Genomic DNA, 16,133 nt, shown 5'->3' on the forward strand with positions numbered 1-16,133 from the left:
AAGTTCAGATCGAAATTCGAATTCTAAGTGTCATTTGCTCACTGATTACGAGATGGTTGCATTAACCCCCCCCCCCCCCCTTTAATCAATTTACTAAAATCTTTATAACCTTAATTCAGTGTGCATTGCTGAAAGATGGAATTTTCAGTTCACTTAGGAGTTCCCTCCTCCAGGTTGTTTTTGGTCTACCTGGTTTCCTCTTTCCTATGTGGGGGTTCCAAGTCAAGGCTTGATTGGTTATGTCACCATTCCCTTTCCTTAAAGTGTGCCCCACCCATCTCCATTTTCTCTGTTTTATTGTCAGTTTGATGTCTGACATATCACTGCGCTCTAAAAGCTCAGCATTTGTGATCTAACCCAATGTAGTGCCAAAAAAAAAGATCCCTTTTTTTCTATTCAAGCTATATTTTTATCCAAAATATTGCTAGTCTGCAAGTGCTACGCTTGTTATGAACATAATGTCTTAGTATAATCCTTATCATATTATAACTATTTTGGGCGAGGATTTCACCACCATCCCCCAGGGAAATCAACAAAAATAAAACGCCGCCCTGCGGACATTTCTACAATTATCCAAAAACATAACTAACACAATTTATCAGCGACAAAAATATTTGGTAAACAGCTGATTTTAAAATAGAATGAAAGAAAAATTTTTACGTGTCCCTAGAGGACTCTAGGGGCGTGGCCGCTAGTAATAATAATAATGTATTACGGTATCTAATTGACTAGATTTATTAAAATTGACGCCAATGAAATAACAATAAACATGTTTTAAATAACAAGACATGTTTAAGAATAAAAACTACTCAAATCATTTTATATCCAATGGAAAAATTTTATTAATATCTACATGAATCACAAATTAAGTTCTTGGTCAGCTGGCAATTCTTTGAAATAGGAATCCACTAGCTCCGCAGAAACTGAAATAAAACATTGAAAATTAAATGCAGGAGTCTTTGAGAATATGACAATAGACGATAAATTGATGTTAAGCCCCCACTATGTTTAGCAAGGTTAGCTCTTCTATTAGTAATTTTTTAGTGGACACTGCATTTAAAAAAGTTAAGCCAACGAATGAGAAAATATGTATGTAAGTCTTTTGAATATGTACAATTTACAGTCCAATGTCGCCTTCCTCCCTAATTCAATCCCAACTTTCGAGATTTTGTTACACAAGTAAAAAAATGACTTAAAGCATTTAATATTGCGTTTGCCATCCATGACGCAATTTTATGTGTTTACCATTAAAATATTTTGCTGGTATAGACCCCAACACCCAACTACTTGTATGTTAAATGTGGTTCAAAAGACCCACACTATGAAACATTAAGAGGGGGGGGGGGGTGGGGTGTGGGAGTTTTGACACATTTTTGTAAACAGTGAGTATAGTCTTTATCTTTGGACTGAGAGGATAGATTATAAAAGAACAAAAAAATCATTCTTATATGTTGAATTTTTCCAAGTTCTAAGATTTTTTGGATTGGGCTCCAGGTTTAGAAGCTACAGGTCTCCAGGTGGTCTCTGGACAGGTAAAAATAAAAAAGTATTTTTTTATGAGATAGAGGTCAACTTATTCAACAAAATATGCATCTTTTTCTTAAAATATGTAAACAACATTTGAAAATATGCATATTTTGTTATATAAAATGACCTCTAACTCTTCAAAAAAAAGTTTGAAGTTTTGGAAAAATTTATCATATAAGAATCATTTTATCCCTAATGACCTATCCTCTCAGTCCAAAGATAAAGCCTATATTCACTGTTTACGCAAATGTGTCAAAACTCCCCCCCTCCTTTTATTGATTTATTTTTACCTTCTTCAACTGTGGCAGGATTCCATTTTGGCTTGTTGTCCCTATAATAATGAACAATGATAAAACAGCATTAAAAAAGCTAGATTTAGTTGTTTCTCTTGAGAATCCTTATATAAAAGTAACAAGATGTCTTTCTATCTGTATCTACCAACCGATCTTGCTAAATGAACTGAACTGATATGGTTCTTCTTTACAAAGTGGCTTCTCAGAGGTCAAAGGAAGGTTTATGACTATTCTGGAGGAGGGTACCAACTCAGTCCCAAGAAAAATCCCCCATAGAAAAAATGACCCCCACAACTTTCTCTTACTTTTCCTGAAATTAAAACTAGACGGTGTGGACTCCCCCCCCCCCCTAAAATGTTCCGGGGCTTAACCCTAATATCGTATAATGTTATATTATTGTTTTTATACGCAAAACAAAAATATGGTAAAAATGTTAACCTGTCAATAAGTAATGCCCTGACACCCTCATAAAAATCATCATTTTCACAGCATCGAGTTACAAGCCTAGAATAATTATTTATCGCATCGTATTATAGACAGCTTTCCGCGGATATCGAAATGAAAAATTATAAGATTAAAACCAGTTTTGTTAGCCCCTAGGGGGGCCAAAGACACAGTCTAACAAAACTGGTAGGTTAATATTATTTTTATGATTTTTATTTTGATATACGTGGAAAATTGTCTGTACTACGATGCGATATATGCTTTTTCAGTATGGCTGAGAACCGGTTCTAATCAAACTGACATTAATCGGTTTCGAAGTCGTACTGGAAACAAAGTTTGATTACTGCCATTTTACATTATAATTCATGTTGTCTCAATAATGATAAAGTTCGACTGGTGGAAAATTTGGGTTTAGTCCCTTTCGTGGCAACGCACCTTAAGGGGCGATTCTTCGTATATTTCACAGTAGCTTTTCTCCTATTTCTAGCCCCTGCGGGGGGCTCTAACCCTGTGGGACAATCACCTAACCCAATATAACAAAACCTAACCTAACCTAAAATAACCTATAAAAGTCATTAAAAAAATACGACGAATCGCCCCTTAAGAGGCGTTGCCACGAAAGGGACTATTCCCGAAAATTTAAATTGTTACCTACCTATGTTCCATGTTTAGACATTCAGCCAAAGTATTCAGTCTCTTTCCCTCAGTTATTTGTCTAAATAAATAAAAAGATTAGTTGTTTGAGATTTTTAAAGAGTTTATTCTATTTACATAATAGAGTAAAACACTAGAGGGGGAAGGGTTTAAATAACTGTATTTCTTTATCCCAATGATGACCTTGTGACGACTCTCAATTGGGTCTTTGAAAATTATCAAATGGTGTCGGGAATATCAACACAGCCAAGTAGCAGAAAACAAGGTCATTAAAAAATAGGGGGGGGGGGGGGGAGGTAGTTAACTGTATATACATCTATAGATCTGTTATTTATATGAAACCAGGGCTTTATAATACCTATACTATTTCTTATACAAACCCTGGTATATCCATAAAAAATAAATCGTTTTTATAACAAACTTGTCTCGTCCTACTCCATCACTACTTAGGTCCAAACACTAAGAAACAATGGCTATACACAAAAAATAGCAGTTGTAGGTAAAGTTTTAATTTAGTGATTCCAGAATAGATAAATTATTTTTTTCCATTGAAAACGTAAACACTATAATATTTATCCCTGAAACTTTAGTATACTTTTTCAAACCTAAAGTGAACCACCAACAAATTAAAAAAAAAAAAGAATTTTTAATGTCTTTTTCTCTGGTAATGTTAGGTAAAGCCAAAGTAGAAAGAATCCCATAAGGCTAGAACATCGCCAATTTTGAGCTATTCATTCCACAGGGGCTCTACGCGTCAAGTCAAGAAACCCCTCTCCCAAATCAAAATTCAAAAATTTGATTTACCTGAAAGCCACTTTTAAAGAAGAAGGAGAAGCTCTTTTCAAAGTTTTCAATGTTTTGGCACTAAATTCAGTTCCATCATCTCCTATATATTTTATCAAAAGCTTTACAACAAGTCAACCATATTTGTCTATGTAGATTTAAAATAATGTTTCTTTATTTTTAGATTTACATATGTTTTGACTTCTAACTGAACAGAATTCATAAAAAAAACACCAATGTAAATACTTGTTTTTTAAAACGCGAGTCCATATAAAGATCCTTGAGGCACTTCATAATTAGGGTGTACCTGTACCAGACGTAATAGACAAACGGAGGGACAGAAATACTTTATTGGGACTAATGTTTAAGATGTTCCAAGGTCCATATAAATGACAAGAAAGAATTAATTTTTTTTGAATTGGTGGAAGAAGTGAAAACTAGATGTCTTTCTGCAAAAAAAACTAACCTAATCTTGACATAATCTCCTCAACAGAGCCAGCAGAAAATATAGAGTTGATACTTTTCATATTCTCATCCAGTGAAAATCCTTAAATATTTTTTTTGCATCTTTGACAATACCGTTTACAACAACATTTAAGATCTTACAAACGTCTTGACCAATTACCTCTGGGAATACTTTAGTTGGGAGTACTGGAAATTTAATTATTCAGTTTTCACAGCCTCATATTTTAACCCATTTTCAATACGATGTGTATCAGGAATAGTTTGAAGAGAAATGTCTTTGAAATTGCTGGACCCATGTGGTATATAGATTAAATGTGATTTAGTCTATTATCAAGTACACAAATGCCTCTAAAAACTTAATGTTAATATAGTAGAAAACAAAAATACAATTATCTAAAATAATGGCCGTTATTTTGTAACAATCTAATTTACTTAATTAAAGAGGTAGTTTCACAAAATGCATTTGAACTAAATTTAGTGAACCGCATATTTTTTGCTCGTTAATGGGTTTAACTATATTTATATGGCATATATTTGAAAGAATTTCAATTTTCTACTACGTAGTTTTAAAATATCAAGACTTGAAAATCGTCTTTTTGTGATATATGCAATTTAAAAAGACGATTTTCAAGTCTTGATATTTTAAAAACTACGTGGTAGAAATTTGAAATTCTTTCAAATATATGCCATATAAATGTAGTTTAACCCATTAATCAGGAAAAAATATGCGGTTCACTTAATTAAGTTCAAATGCCTTTCGTGAAACTACCCCTTTAATAAAAAATGTATATATTTGTAATGACACCACCAACCTTTGTCTTTTCCAAAATTAGATTTTTCAGTGAATTCCGTAAGAATTGTGTCTATATCTTCAGGATTGTTCAAAATTTCTTTTTCCAGGTCTGGAATTGCCTAAGAACAGGATGATGCCATAATAAAACATACATCGTAAACTAACAAATTTTTACAAACGGCTTGCCAACTTATGTTTTTCCCAGGTATCTAAAGGGATAAGACAATGGGCTATAAATTGATGTCCATCCCTAATGATGATACACAAAATTATACCTTCTGCAGATTAAAACGTTTGTACACTCAACTTAATGATCCAACCAATCAAAATTCCTTAGAATCCCCTAAGATGTTACGCCAACAAATAAGAAAACGTTATAAAACCTTTGGGGACTATTGTAATAAACTGCCCATTTTCCCCTCCTTCTTTGTTTTTCCACCTTCAAATAATGCAGCTATACGCAGAGAACATAAACCAATTTTTTTTTTATATTTTTAATGAAATCTATATATCTATATCCCACCTCCGTATCAACTGAATGAGTAGCTATACCAGCATGCAGACAATCTCTACCCTGAAACTATCTATCTATCTATGTAATATCTTACCTCCGTATCAACTGAATGAGTAGCTATACCAGTATGCTGACAATCTCTACCCTGAAAAGTAAAGTAAAAGTCTAATTATGTGATAAGAGATTTTTTATGGGGAAGATCATATTCTAAGGATCGGGGTGTTCGAATCTCACCCCACAAGAAAATGGCTTAAAAACACCGATAGGCCAGTATCTACAGGGTGCGGCACATAAATCCGGACATTTTTTAAACGGCCATAGCGTCAAAACTACTTGACCAATCAGGACGTTTGACCCCAATATAGAAAGCTTAGGTAATGACCTTTTAGCACAAAAAAATCTTTGGACGAACATGGACGTGTACACCGAGCTGGCGGCGCATTTGTTCAACAAGGCAGATTCCAAATGCGCCGGTGGTTTAATGCGCAAAATCACAAAACGTAGGGTCCGACAGGGAAGGAGTTGGAATCTTGACCCCCAATTTTGTGAGTGTCTTAGGCTCATTGAGACACACATTTTGCCGTGTTTTAAAATTGACGATTTTATGTTCATTTGTTTAAAAATTAGAATTTGTCCGGATTTATGTGCCGCCCCCTGTATATACCCTGAGAAGCATAACCTTGTCAGTCCAACGTTTACCAAGATCTTAAGCTTCAAACAGACGAACGGGCAGACACACATCGTTCTACGAATCTACACTGTATTGTAGGTTGCGTTATGTAGATTGTTGTTAATTTAGGGGGGGGGGGGGTAATGCAACCATCTCGTAATCAGTGAGCAAATGACACTTACAATTCGAATTTCGATCTGAAATTTTGCATGAGTAATCGTTGGTAGGTCTATTTTCCCTAAATCGAACAAAAAGTTGAAAAAGTAACGGCAAACGGCTCAGCCGTTTAGCCGTTTTTTGGCTATTTTTAGGGAAAATCTGCCATAAATTATGTAGGAATCAAATTTTTGAAACATATTTTTGCTTTAAATCATGTGAAATGATACAAAAAAAAACATTTTTAGAATTCTAGTACCAGCAACTAGCGGCTAGAACCGTTTGAAAGCGTTTTGTTTCAGCATAGAGTCTTATGTGGAGATAGGTTTCGTGATGATTTCCCTTGAAAATAGTTTGAAAAATGGCTAAACTGCTGAGCCGTTAGCCGTTACATTTCCAACTTTTTGTTCAATTTAGGGAAAATAGACCTACCAAGGATTACTCATGCAAAATTCCAGATCAAAATTCGAATTCTGAGTGCCATTTGCTCACTGACTACGAGATGGTTGCATTAACCCCCCCCCCCCTTTTTTATTTGTAAGAATGATAAAGAATTAGAAGTTAACATTTCTTTTAAAAGTACCATTAGACAAACGTTTCTCAATTCAAAGAGCCTATATACTTTACCTTAACTCTGTGGCCAGTCAAGCCTAGAAACATTCCCAAAGAACCATTTAACCTAAAAATAAATGATTATAATATTTCTATTCACTTCTTTGTGAAGAAATCGATGTTTCTTGCGAATGGGAATCATTATTAAATAAAATATTCACAATTTATTTTAATCTACATTAGGCCTAGGTTATTTTGTTCTTAATAATTGGAGGGGGAAGGAACAGGGTAATAATTCTTTTTTATTTTCTATTGATTCATAACTTAAGACTACCTGAGTTCATATCTATTCAATTAAAAAAAAAGTTGCAAAAAATACACATAACACAGGTGAAGCAAAAATTTCATTTATTGCCTCATTATTACCTACTTAATTCCTTTGGGATCTACTGCAGTTCACGGTAAAATATTGCTGGTAACGAATATTGCCAAAAATCTATGAATTTTAAAGGCTGCTAGCTGCCAAACGGATGAACGTACAGATCATACCCGCACACCATTTTAAGCGGTATAAGAAGGCCTACAAATAATCTGGAATAGCCAAGATCCAATGATGCACAGGGAAAGCTTCACTAAAGAAAAAAACGCGTAAAATAGGCATTTTTTGCGCATTTCTCTTCACTGCGAGATAATTATGCATTATTGATTTATGGCTATTCCAGATAATTTGTAGGCCTTCTTATGCTGCTTAAAACAGTGTGCGGGTATGGTCTGTACGTTCAGCCGTTTGGCAGCTAGCAGCCTTTTAAATTGATAAATTTTTGGAAATATTCGTTACCAGCAATATTTTACCTTCCTTTGAAATAAAACTTGATTGTTATAATGTTTAGATACCTGGGTAAAAAGTAAGCACCACCAACATCAGGTACGAGTCCTACAAATACAAGGACAATCAATTATCCCAATGCTTTTGAAAAATTAGAGCGAGAAAAGAAGGGAGAGAGGATAAAAAGATAGGGACAGAAAAAGTTTAAAAAATCCACCTTCACATTAAGTAGGTACAAAAAACCTTAGGTCTAAACTTTCATATTTACAGAAAATTATCATAAATTTCCACCTATTATTCAATTGCACAAAAATATTAATAACTCCACCCACTCTAAGATTTGTTACAGAAAAAAGACTAGGTATGTAAGCTCTGCCTACCTATTCCAGTTTCCGGCATAGCAAACATTGTATTTTCTGTACAGATTCTGTAGGTACCATGCACAGAAATTCCAACTCCGCCCCCCATCACAATTCCGTTCAACAGTGCAACATATGGTATCCTACATATAGTAATATTACAATGGGTTGAGGAATACATCATCTGGATGCCTCTAATTTTTTTGCCAGTCATTAAAAGTATTTTAACATGTGTTATTAGTACCAGTGTAGGGATTGAGTCTTTTTATATGATGCGTAGAATGCGCTTTAATTGGCACCGACTACAATTCGCAGCATAGAGTGCCAGAGAGAGAGGGGACAATGGGCTGTATATTACACTAGTCCCCAAAGTTTTATAATAACGTTTTATTATTCGTTGGCTTAATGACTTTGAGGAATTTAGTTGATAAGTTGATTCTTTAAGTTGAGTGTTCAAACGTTTCAACCACAGAAGGGGTAATTTTGTTAATCACCATTGAGGATGTACACAAATTATTCAGCCATTGTCTTATCCCTTTAGATCCCTGCTAGAATTCCTAAAACATGATAAAATTAGCTTACTTTAAGGTCCCAATAAGATGATCAAGCTTGTATTCATCCCTGAAAAATTGTTTCTGCATACTTCCTCCTCTCTCCTAGACTCAATGGATTGGGATAAGATTAAAATATGGTGACAGGTACCCAGTTGCCCGAGAATGTACTCAAGTTTAAATTGTACAAAGGTAAATAAACATTAAAATACTACTTCTGAAAGTTAAATTAATATTTGGTTGTAAATTACACTCATTTTTAAAACTCTAGTAAAACATACATCATAAAATACTATACGCCATGAAGCTATTCTAGAGTAAGTCCATTGTCCAAACCCTGCGGGTCTTATAACTACGTTTCCCATTGTAATCAAGCCTAACCGAACGACATCCCCCCCCCCTTTACATTCAATTTGTTTCAAGACAAGGGGGAGGGTTATCCAGCTGTAGCCAACTACTGAATTAGTTCAAAAAAATATTTGCTAATTTCAGCTGGTTTTTTCGTGAATTTGGCGGGCAACGCTTCGTAGAAGAAACGGCCTTTTATCTACCCTCTTATATAATTCTAGATTTATTTCGCTTGTTCGTTATACCTTATGGGGGTCGATCAGCGCCCAATAATTTTTCTACGGGTGAATATTTTACCTGTGTAATAGCTCTGATATCACCTCCAGAACAGTAAGCTTTACCTCCAGCACCTGGTATAGGTAAATTATAGATTTAGGAAGACGATTCTATTTCGAGATATCATCATTTTTTGTTATCAGTAGAACTATAGGTAAGTCATTTGAAATTAAATGGACGTAAGGACGCTTCCAAGATTGTACTTCTCATTGCTACAGAAGAAGATCTTCCGGCAAATTTTCAAATAGATAGGACAATTCTAAATTGAATTAATTTGCCTACATTTCATCATATCGGATACAAACAGTTTTCCGCATAAAAGAATAAATAGAATTTCCTGTTTTAGTGTTCAATGGTTTTTATTTTATTTTTCGTACAAAATTGTCTGAAATACGAAACATATTTTTTCAGGCTTAACTTTCATTTCGATCCAGCGAAGCCATACAAGAATAGTTATTTATCGCATCGTATTATATACAGCTTTCCGCGGATATTATAAGATTAAAATTAGTTTTGTTAGCCCCGATATTAATCTTATAATTTTTATTTTAATATTCGTGGTAAATTGTCTTAATACGATGCTATACACGATTTTTCATCAAAGATTAGAACAGGTTCTAGTCCAGTAGATATCATAATCGGTTTCAAAGCCATACCTACAGGAAAATATTTTCTTCGTATGTTACCAAATCTTATTTTATTTACCTTTAACAAGAACAAGTTTAACGCTGTTGGTCTCTTTCTCCCATTGCTCTAATTTTGGGTGCATACTGTGGATCATGGATAATGTCAACGCATTTAAGGCCTAGACACAAAGATATTTTTAAAGTATCAGGCAAAGATTAAAAAATGAAAAGATAACAAATTGTACTGTACCCTACAATTGTAATTACGAAGCCACGGACGTCCAAGCCTTTTTATTTAATTGGGGGGAGGGGGTAAAAATTCAAATTATTAAATACATATCTAGATGCAAACACGCTAAAACTTAAAGTGCAAACGAATTACTGCTCTTATCAAAGCATTTAAGGCATACATAAAAGGATAATATTTAAGGTCTGGGCTGATAATTCTTTAATAAAAATAACAGATGGATGTCTGTCAGTCAATTTGTAGCTAGGGATCTTGCTAACAGCTGAACCGATATGGTTCTCCCTTAATGTGTCGGGGCGTATACGCCAGTCTTTTATAAACAGTAGGAAATCACAAACCAATTATTGCACTACTAAAACTTTTACCTTTGGCCTATTAAGTGTTATTAATCCGACATTATTCTTTTCTTGGATTATCAATTCTTCCGTAGTCGTACTCATCAACCGTCTAGGTAGATATAATATTACAAATATATTTATCTTCGTTTTTTTTCAAGGATTTTGGGGACAAGAAAATAGATTATCTTCCTATTGTTATACATCTCCATACTGATGATGAACACAATTTCCCTTTTTGTAATGTAAAATTGTTACTTAGTTTATAAGTTTGGAGAGGTACTGCTGGTTTGAACCAACAAATCAAAAGTACCCAACGTTTTAAGCGACCGATTAATAGAGCTTGAAACCAGTAGCAATTTTTTCCGGCAAAGCGAAACCAAATTGGACCAGTGTGGTTAGCGAAATCGTAGTTTCATACATAAGGACGTCAATATTCGTTTCTTTACTAATTAGGGTTTAGAAATATATTAATTTATAAAAACGAAGCTTTTTCTATAACTAAGGTCGGTCTACATGTCTGTACGTAATGGATAGCTTTTTTGTTAACTTAGGCGTGTTAGAATTGTCCTATCGATTTCAAACTTTGCATGTTGATTCCTGAAGTAGTAAGGTACGATTTAGAAAGCGTAGCAACTCTATAATCGTCACCAGAATATCCGTTCGTCCATTTTAAAAAAGTTGCTTTCTAACTTTTTTAACAACAATTTTTTATGTGATATAATCATCCGATTGATCTGATTTTTGGAGTAGTGATTCCTATTGTAATAAGGTCCAATATTAAAAGCGAAGCATCACTAAAATCAAGTCCTAAACATGTCAGTAGATCCTTTGAACAGTATTCTGTATTTAAGAAGTTTTGCAACAAATTTATGTATAATCTTGTCAAAATTTGTATATTTATATTTTATATATTCGGTTTTGACACTCTACAAGCGGTAATGTTCTTCTGTCATACTATTACTTAGCTTCGCTTTTATGGATGTTGTCATCCTTGTTTTTATCAGTATTTTTCTACCTGAAGGCTTTATTAGATTGAACTAACTTTCTATAATTGAACATTTTTGGTATTCTAGCTTTTCTGAAAAAAATATGCAAAAAAAATAACATCAAGAATATTTATTAATCAGGTACAATAGTAAAAGATCAACAAATAATGGGAGAAATAATTTACAATATGGCTTCGGAACCGATTAGTATCCGGTGGATAAGTACCGCGTTCTCAGCCACCAAAAAAAATCATGTATCATATCGTATTATATCCACTTTTCTACAAATATAAAAATGTACTATCAAAATATTAAAACCAGTTTTGTTTGCCCGTGCCTTCGTCATCTCGGGCCTAACAAAACTGGTTTTAGTCTTATAATTGTACATTTCTAAATCCGCAGAAAGCGGTTTATAATACAATGCGATAAATAACTATTATCACAGCAAATGTAAGGTAGCAATTAATGTAAAGCTACCTAATGTGTTGAGTTTTGCAATTTTTGCTTGGTACATTTTAGCTTACTGGTGATTACATTGTAGCATTGAATATGGGATGTCTAAAAAATTTACTCTCTCCCTATAATCTTTTCCTCCAATTCTGTAATATTTCACTTCTTATTGTTATAAATAAATATTGATTTGTTGAATTCTTCTTTTAACTTGATCACTTTTGTTGGTTCAACTCCTTTTTATTTGATTCTTTAATTTATCAGGGATCTCAAGGGATAAGACAAGGACCGATAAATTGATGTACAATTACATTCCAAATGATTTATGTTGACACTCAAAATTAACCTTTCTGTAGATTACAATTGAAACGTTTGGACACCTAATTTATTGAACCAACCAATCAAATTTTAAGAAAACTTCCCAAAGTTGTTAAACAAACGACTAAGAAAACGTTATTGTAAAACTTTGGGGACTAGTGTAGTAAACAGCCCATTGTCCCCGTCCCTTCCTGGATTTAACTTAATATTTGCACCCAATGCATAAAATATAGAACTTAAAAATAAAATCCTAGCAACCAGGGAAAAGGGAATGATATTCTGACAAACAATTCTAAAGGAAAATTTCCCCACAACCCCCTCACCCTTTTCCTCCCCTTCTTACCCACCCATCTTCAGTTATATGAAAACACAAAATATTCCCCCCACCATACTAAGAAAGCTTTCGTGATTTTTTGTAGAATTGATTGTTAGAAACTTAGAATAGCTACCCCTGCCAGCAACTTTCTCCCAAAAAATCTTATACTACCACTATAGAAAGTTTTGTACGTTAAATATCAATTTATCGTCCATTGCTCTATCCCTGTAACCTTGCTAAAATCAAAGAATCCCTTGAAGTGGATAATGATAGCAGGCCAATTTTCCGCCAGAATTTAGGAATGTTTTCAATTTATCAGCCACCTTGAAAAAGTTATATTCATAAAATACAATACCTATACTAATAAAAGATTATTTTGTCTGATTGTGATAAATCTAATGCTGAACCGATTTTCTTCCCGTTTCAGGGAAGCTTCACATGTGTCCCAGGATAGTTTTAGGCTATCCCGTTTTTAGATAAAAAGTTTTGGGTGGTTAAAAGAAGGTTGTATACCTAGTTGTTTTATATTTACATATTAGATTTAAGATTTAAGTGAATCTTTGTTTCAATCTTAGTCAGATTTCAGGCTTCTTTGCAGAAGGTTTCGGCCATTCCATATAAATCATGGCCTTATAACAACACCTCTCTCCAAAAAGTTTTTTTTACTCTCTTTTTAACAAAAACAAATAGGATAATCAACTCCCTTCTTCCTATTAGATAGGAGACTATTAAGGATAATGGCGAAGCCAATTATTCAACTACAATATTTGATTTTTCTGAATATATCTTGCCTGTTTTAAATGCCTGGGAACAAGAAATGAAACAACTGCAGTAGCGCAGCTTAAATCAGTCTGTAATAAAAGTAAAACTTGTTAATTTAATAAAAATAGGAAAATCTTGAGGATTATTTTTTCTATGCAAAAGATTTATGAGCGCGCAGCTACTTAGTTTTGTACATGCTAGAGTTCGATGCGACGGTTTGAATGTCTCTAGAAGATCGTTAAAAACGGCAAATAAAAAATAAATAACTTAGTCGACAAAATATGACATACGTACTAAAAGATACTTTTCTTTCCTATCTACATCCTATTACATAAAGTAGTAAGCTTTTTTTGTCTGTCGCGAAGGATATATCTAACCGCTCTGAACCGATATAGTCCTCATTTACAGTGAAGCTTCTTATAGGTCCTTGGATGGTTTTAGGCTATTTCATATTCATACCTAAAAAGTATCTGTATGGTTTTAGGCTATTTTTCTGCCCTTCCTTATTTCTTTGAAGAAAGATCCCCTAGATGCTAGGGGCGCAGTCGCTAGTAATACATATTGGATCATGGAATTAAAACGAAGTAGCGGTTTTTTTCACAGTAGCTTTTTTCCCTATTGTTAGCCCCTGTGTGGGGGCTCTAACCCTGTGGGGGCAAACCCGCTACTTCGTTTTCTTTCAATAATCTTAAATATCAATTCAAAATTAACAAATTCTATTCCTCCAAAACATCCTGAGTTTTGAACTGTAACAAATGTTGGACTCCATCCTGTATTGCTTGTTCTTCAGCGATTGATATCAATTCTGATTCAATATCAACTCCTAATTTTAAGGGCTTATTGGAACATAAATCCAGAAATGTTAATAGTGTCTTCTATCCACCCTATAGAGCGTGGAAAGTGTAAAGGTAAAACTAAAAAAAAATAACAGGGATTTAAAGGGATAAGACAATGACCGATAAATTGATATACAATATACATCCCCAATGATAGACACAGAATTATCCATTCTGTAGGTAGATTACAATTAGTTGTTGAATTGTTTGGGACACTTAACTTAATAAACCAACCAATCAAAAATCGATAAAAGTCCCCAAAATTGTTGAGCCAACGAAAATGAATATGTTATTACCTATAAATTTTGTCCCATCCCTATCTGGAAAAAATGTACTTTTATGAAATAGTTATGCTTTCAGTGATTTATAAAAATCTAGATAAACATAAGCCTTTCCTAAACCAGGAACGGAATACTTTTTGGCAGCAGTAATATTTATAGTTCCATGCCCGCATCCAAGATCAACTAAAATAAAATATAAAATATAATTTATACAAGGACATTTTAATCACTTTTGGTGTAATCATAACAACCCATCAAAATAGATTATGAAATTGGTCTTAGGTTGCAGGTTTTAGTCTAAATATCACCTTAAATACGATTCCTAAAATACAACTTTATTTTACATCATGAACTATTTTGAAAAAAAAATCCGCCAATTGAACAAAATAGTATATTATCTTGACGATGTGGAAGACCGTATGACAGACGGACGGAGATACATACATATATGATATAGGATAGCTATGATATTACAAACGAAGAGTTAGATACAATGATTTGAAAGAAAAAAAAAACACAAAACTAGAAAACATATCTAACTATATACACTTTACCTAAAAAGTCTTTAGAATCAAGATCTAAATTTTCTAAAATTATATCGATGGCTTTTTGCGGGGTGGCAACGAAGGGCGACAGTGCATGTAGATCGCCGTAGGGGACAGCAGTTTGAGTCTCAACCTCGTGGAAGGGAGGGCTCCATGCGTCATCTGAATATTATCAAAATTAGATTCATTTGTCTTTCATAATAATCAAAGATCATTAATTTCTTACACTATATGGCTCTTTATTACGTAAGTTCTTTTTAGAAGATTTGGATTCACAGCTCTGACAAACAGTAATGGCTCATTAAAATGTTATAAGCAAGCTTCTCTATAACTCAATTTGTATTTACGTCGGTTTTCAGAGAGGTGGTGTATATTCATACTTAGTTTTAATATGATTAAAATAAAATCTTTAGAGAGGGGTTGACTACTCCATTATAAATGTTAAACCATTCTAATGATCCATCAATTTACTAGATACCATTGTGGACACATAGAGAGACAAACCTCCAAATACTTGATTTATAAAATAAGCTAGAAAATTAATTAAATGATAAAATATAACAATAATTATTACCATTTTCCATTTTAATTTTTCTTACAATAGAAATAATAACATCTGTAAACAATAGAAAATTATTAAATGAATTAATTATTTTAATTATCTTTATTTTATAATCTTTTATTAGTTTAGATTTATGCTTAACTTTTTAATTTTCTTTCTATCTTCCATGTTTTGATTTTGTCTGCTATTCTATATTTGTTATTGTAATCAATCAATTAAAAAATGAACATGGTTGCCAACTTCTACATTTTAAATAATATTATTTTTTGAATAACATTATCTGGGCCGGGTAAATAATGAATTTTTCGAAAAGCTCATCCACTCAATGTCATTGTTTACAGTACATATATTAGATATCCTTACGTTTGTGTAATAAAACTAAGATTTTTAGAGTAGATTCTCCATTATTTTTATATATTATTTTCTATAAGCAACAGACTCATTTAAAACGTTTTAATACAAAATTTACTTTGTATAAATGAATAATAAATAGACATTGTACTGTGTAAATTACTGATTTTGTGTTACTGTCTTTAATACTAGCGACAACGCCCCTAGAGGTCTCATATTCATTCGACCCCACCCCTTCTTTTTAGTTATCTTGAAAGTAAAAGATTTTTTTGGGGGGTTCAAATTTCTTTTCAGGGGTGATTTC

At 33.2% G+C, this 16,133-nt stretch overlaps 2 protein-coding genes across 4 annotated transcripts; both read right to left on the reverse strand.

Annotated features, from left to right (window-relative positions):
* Positions 1 to 711: 711 nt before the first annotated feature.
* On the reverse strand, positions 712 to 11,529 carry Hibch (3-hydroxyisobutyryl-CoA hydrolase). 2 transcript variants are annotated; one of them, XM_080148456.1, is made up of 16 exons: positions 11,438 to 11,529; positions 10,450 to 10,531; positions 9,917 to 10,016; positions 9,233 to 9,285; positions 8,619 to 8,692; positions 8,058 to 8,179; positions 7,746 to 7,785; positions 6,927 to 6,978; positions 5,483 to 5,533; positions 4,979 to 5,078; positions 4,168 to 4,248; positions 3,723 to 3,804; positions 2,920 to 2,979; positions 2,259 to 2,324; positions 1,818 to 1,858; positions 712 to 923 (listed from the first exon to the last, which is right to left on the reverse strand). In XM_080148456.1, exons 1-16 carry the CDS (start codon positions 11,527 to 11,529, stop codon positions 859 to 861), a joined length of 1,161 nt encoding a protein of 386 aa, XP_080004582.1. In that variant the 3' UTR covers positions 712 to 858. The 2 variants fall into 2 exon arrangements, with proteins under 2 accessions (XP_080004582.1, XP_080004583.1); XM_080148457.1 differs by lacking the exon at positions 5,483 to 5,533 and adding an exon at positions 5,568 to 5,618.
* LOC145306368 (ATP synthase subunit C lysine N-methyltransferase-like) lies at positions 11,497 to 15,617 on the reverse strand. 2 transcript variants are annotated; one of them, XM_080148459.1, is made up of 7 exons: positions 15,491 to 15,617; positions 14,926 to 15,078; positions 14,491 to 14,554; positions 13,977 to 14,082; positions 13,284 to 13,343; positions 12,745 to 12,815; positions 11,497 to 12,093 (listed from the first exon to the last, which is right to left on the reverse strand). In XM_080148459.1, the coding sequence occupies exons 1-7, from the start codon at positions 15,498 to 15,500 to the stop codon at positions 12,018 to 12,020; spliced, it is 540 nt and encodes a 179-aa protein (XP_080004585.1). In that variant the 5' UTR covers positions 15,501 to 15,617; the 3' UTR covers positions 11,497 to 12,017. The 2 variants fall into 2 exon arrangements, with proteins under 2 accessions (XP_080004585.1, XP_080004584.1); XM_080148458.1 differs by having other exon boundaries at positions 13,977 to 14,075; positions 14,484 to 14,554.
* Positions 15,618 to 16,133: the final 516 nt, after the last annotated feature.

The sequence above is a fragment of the Acartia tonsa genome, chromosome 14, assembly GCF_053477335.1.
Source record: "Acartia tonsa isolate MP-2025a chromosome 14, ASM5347733v1, whole genome shotgun sequence".
NCBI classification, from domain to species: domain Eukaryota; kingdom Metazoa; phylum Arthropoda; class Copepoda; order Calanoida; family Acartiidae; genus Acartia; species Acartia tonsa.

Bases quoted from the DNA above. Each gene is read 5' to 3' on its own strand.
- LOC145306368 (XM_080148459.1), bottom strand. The intron at 14,083-14,490 runs TTTAGGAAAGGC...TAAGCCCTTAAA, and splicing joins AAAAAGTATTCCGTTCCTGG to ATTAGGAGTTGATATTGAAT. The intron at 13,344-13,976 runs GAATAGAATTTG...CTTTTATTACAG, and splicing joins AAACTCAGGATGTTTTGGAG to ACTGATTTAAGCTGCGCTAC.
- Hibch (XM_080148456.1), bottom strand. From the start codon at position 11,529: ATGTTATTTTTTTTGCATATTTTTTTCAGAAAAGCTAGAATACCAAAA. The intron at 2,980-3,722 runs GTAAATCAAATT...TTATTTATTTAG, and splicing joins TCTTTAAAAGTGGCTTTCAG to ACAAATAACTGAGGGAAAGA. The intron at 924-1,817 runs GTAAAAATAAAT...GTTTTATTTCAG, and splicing joins TCCTGCCACAGTTGAAGAAG to TTTCTGCGGAGCTAGTGGAT.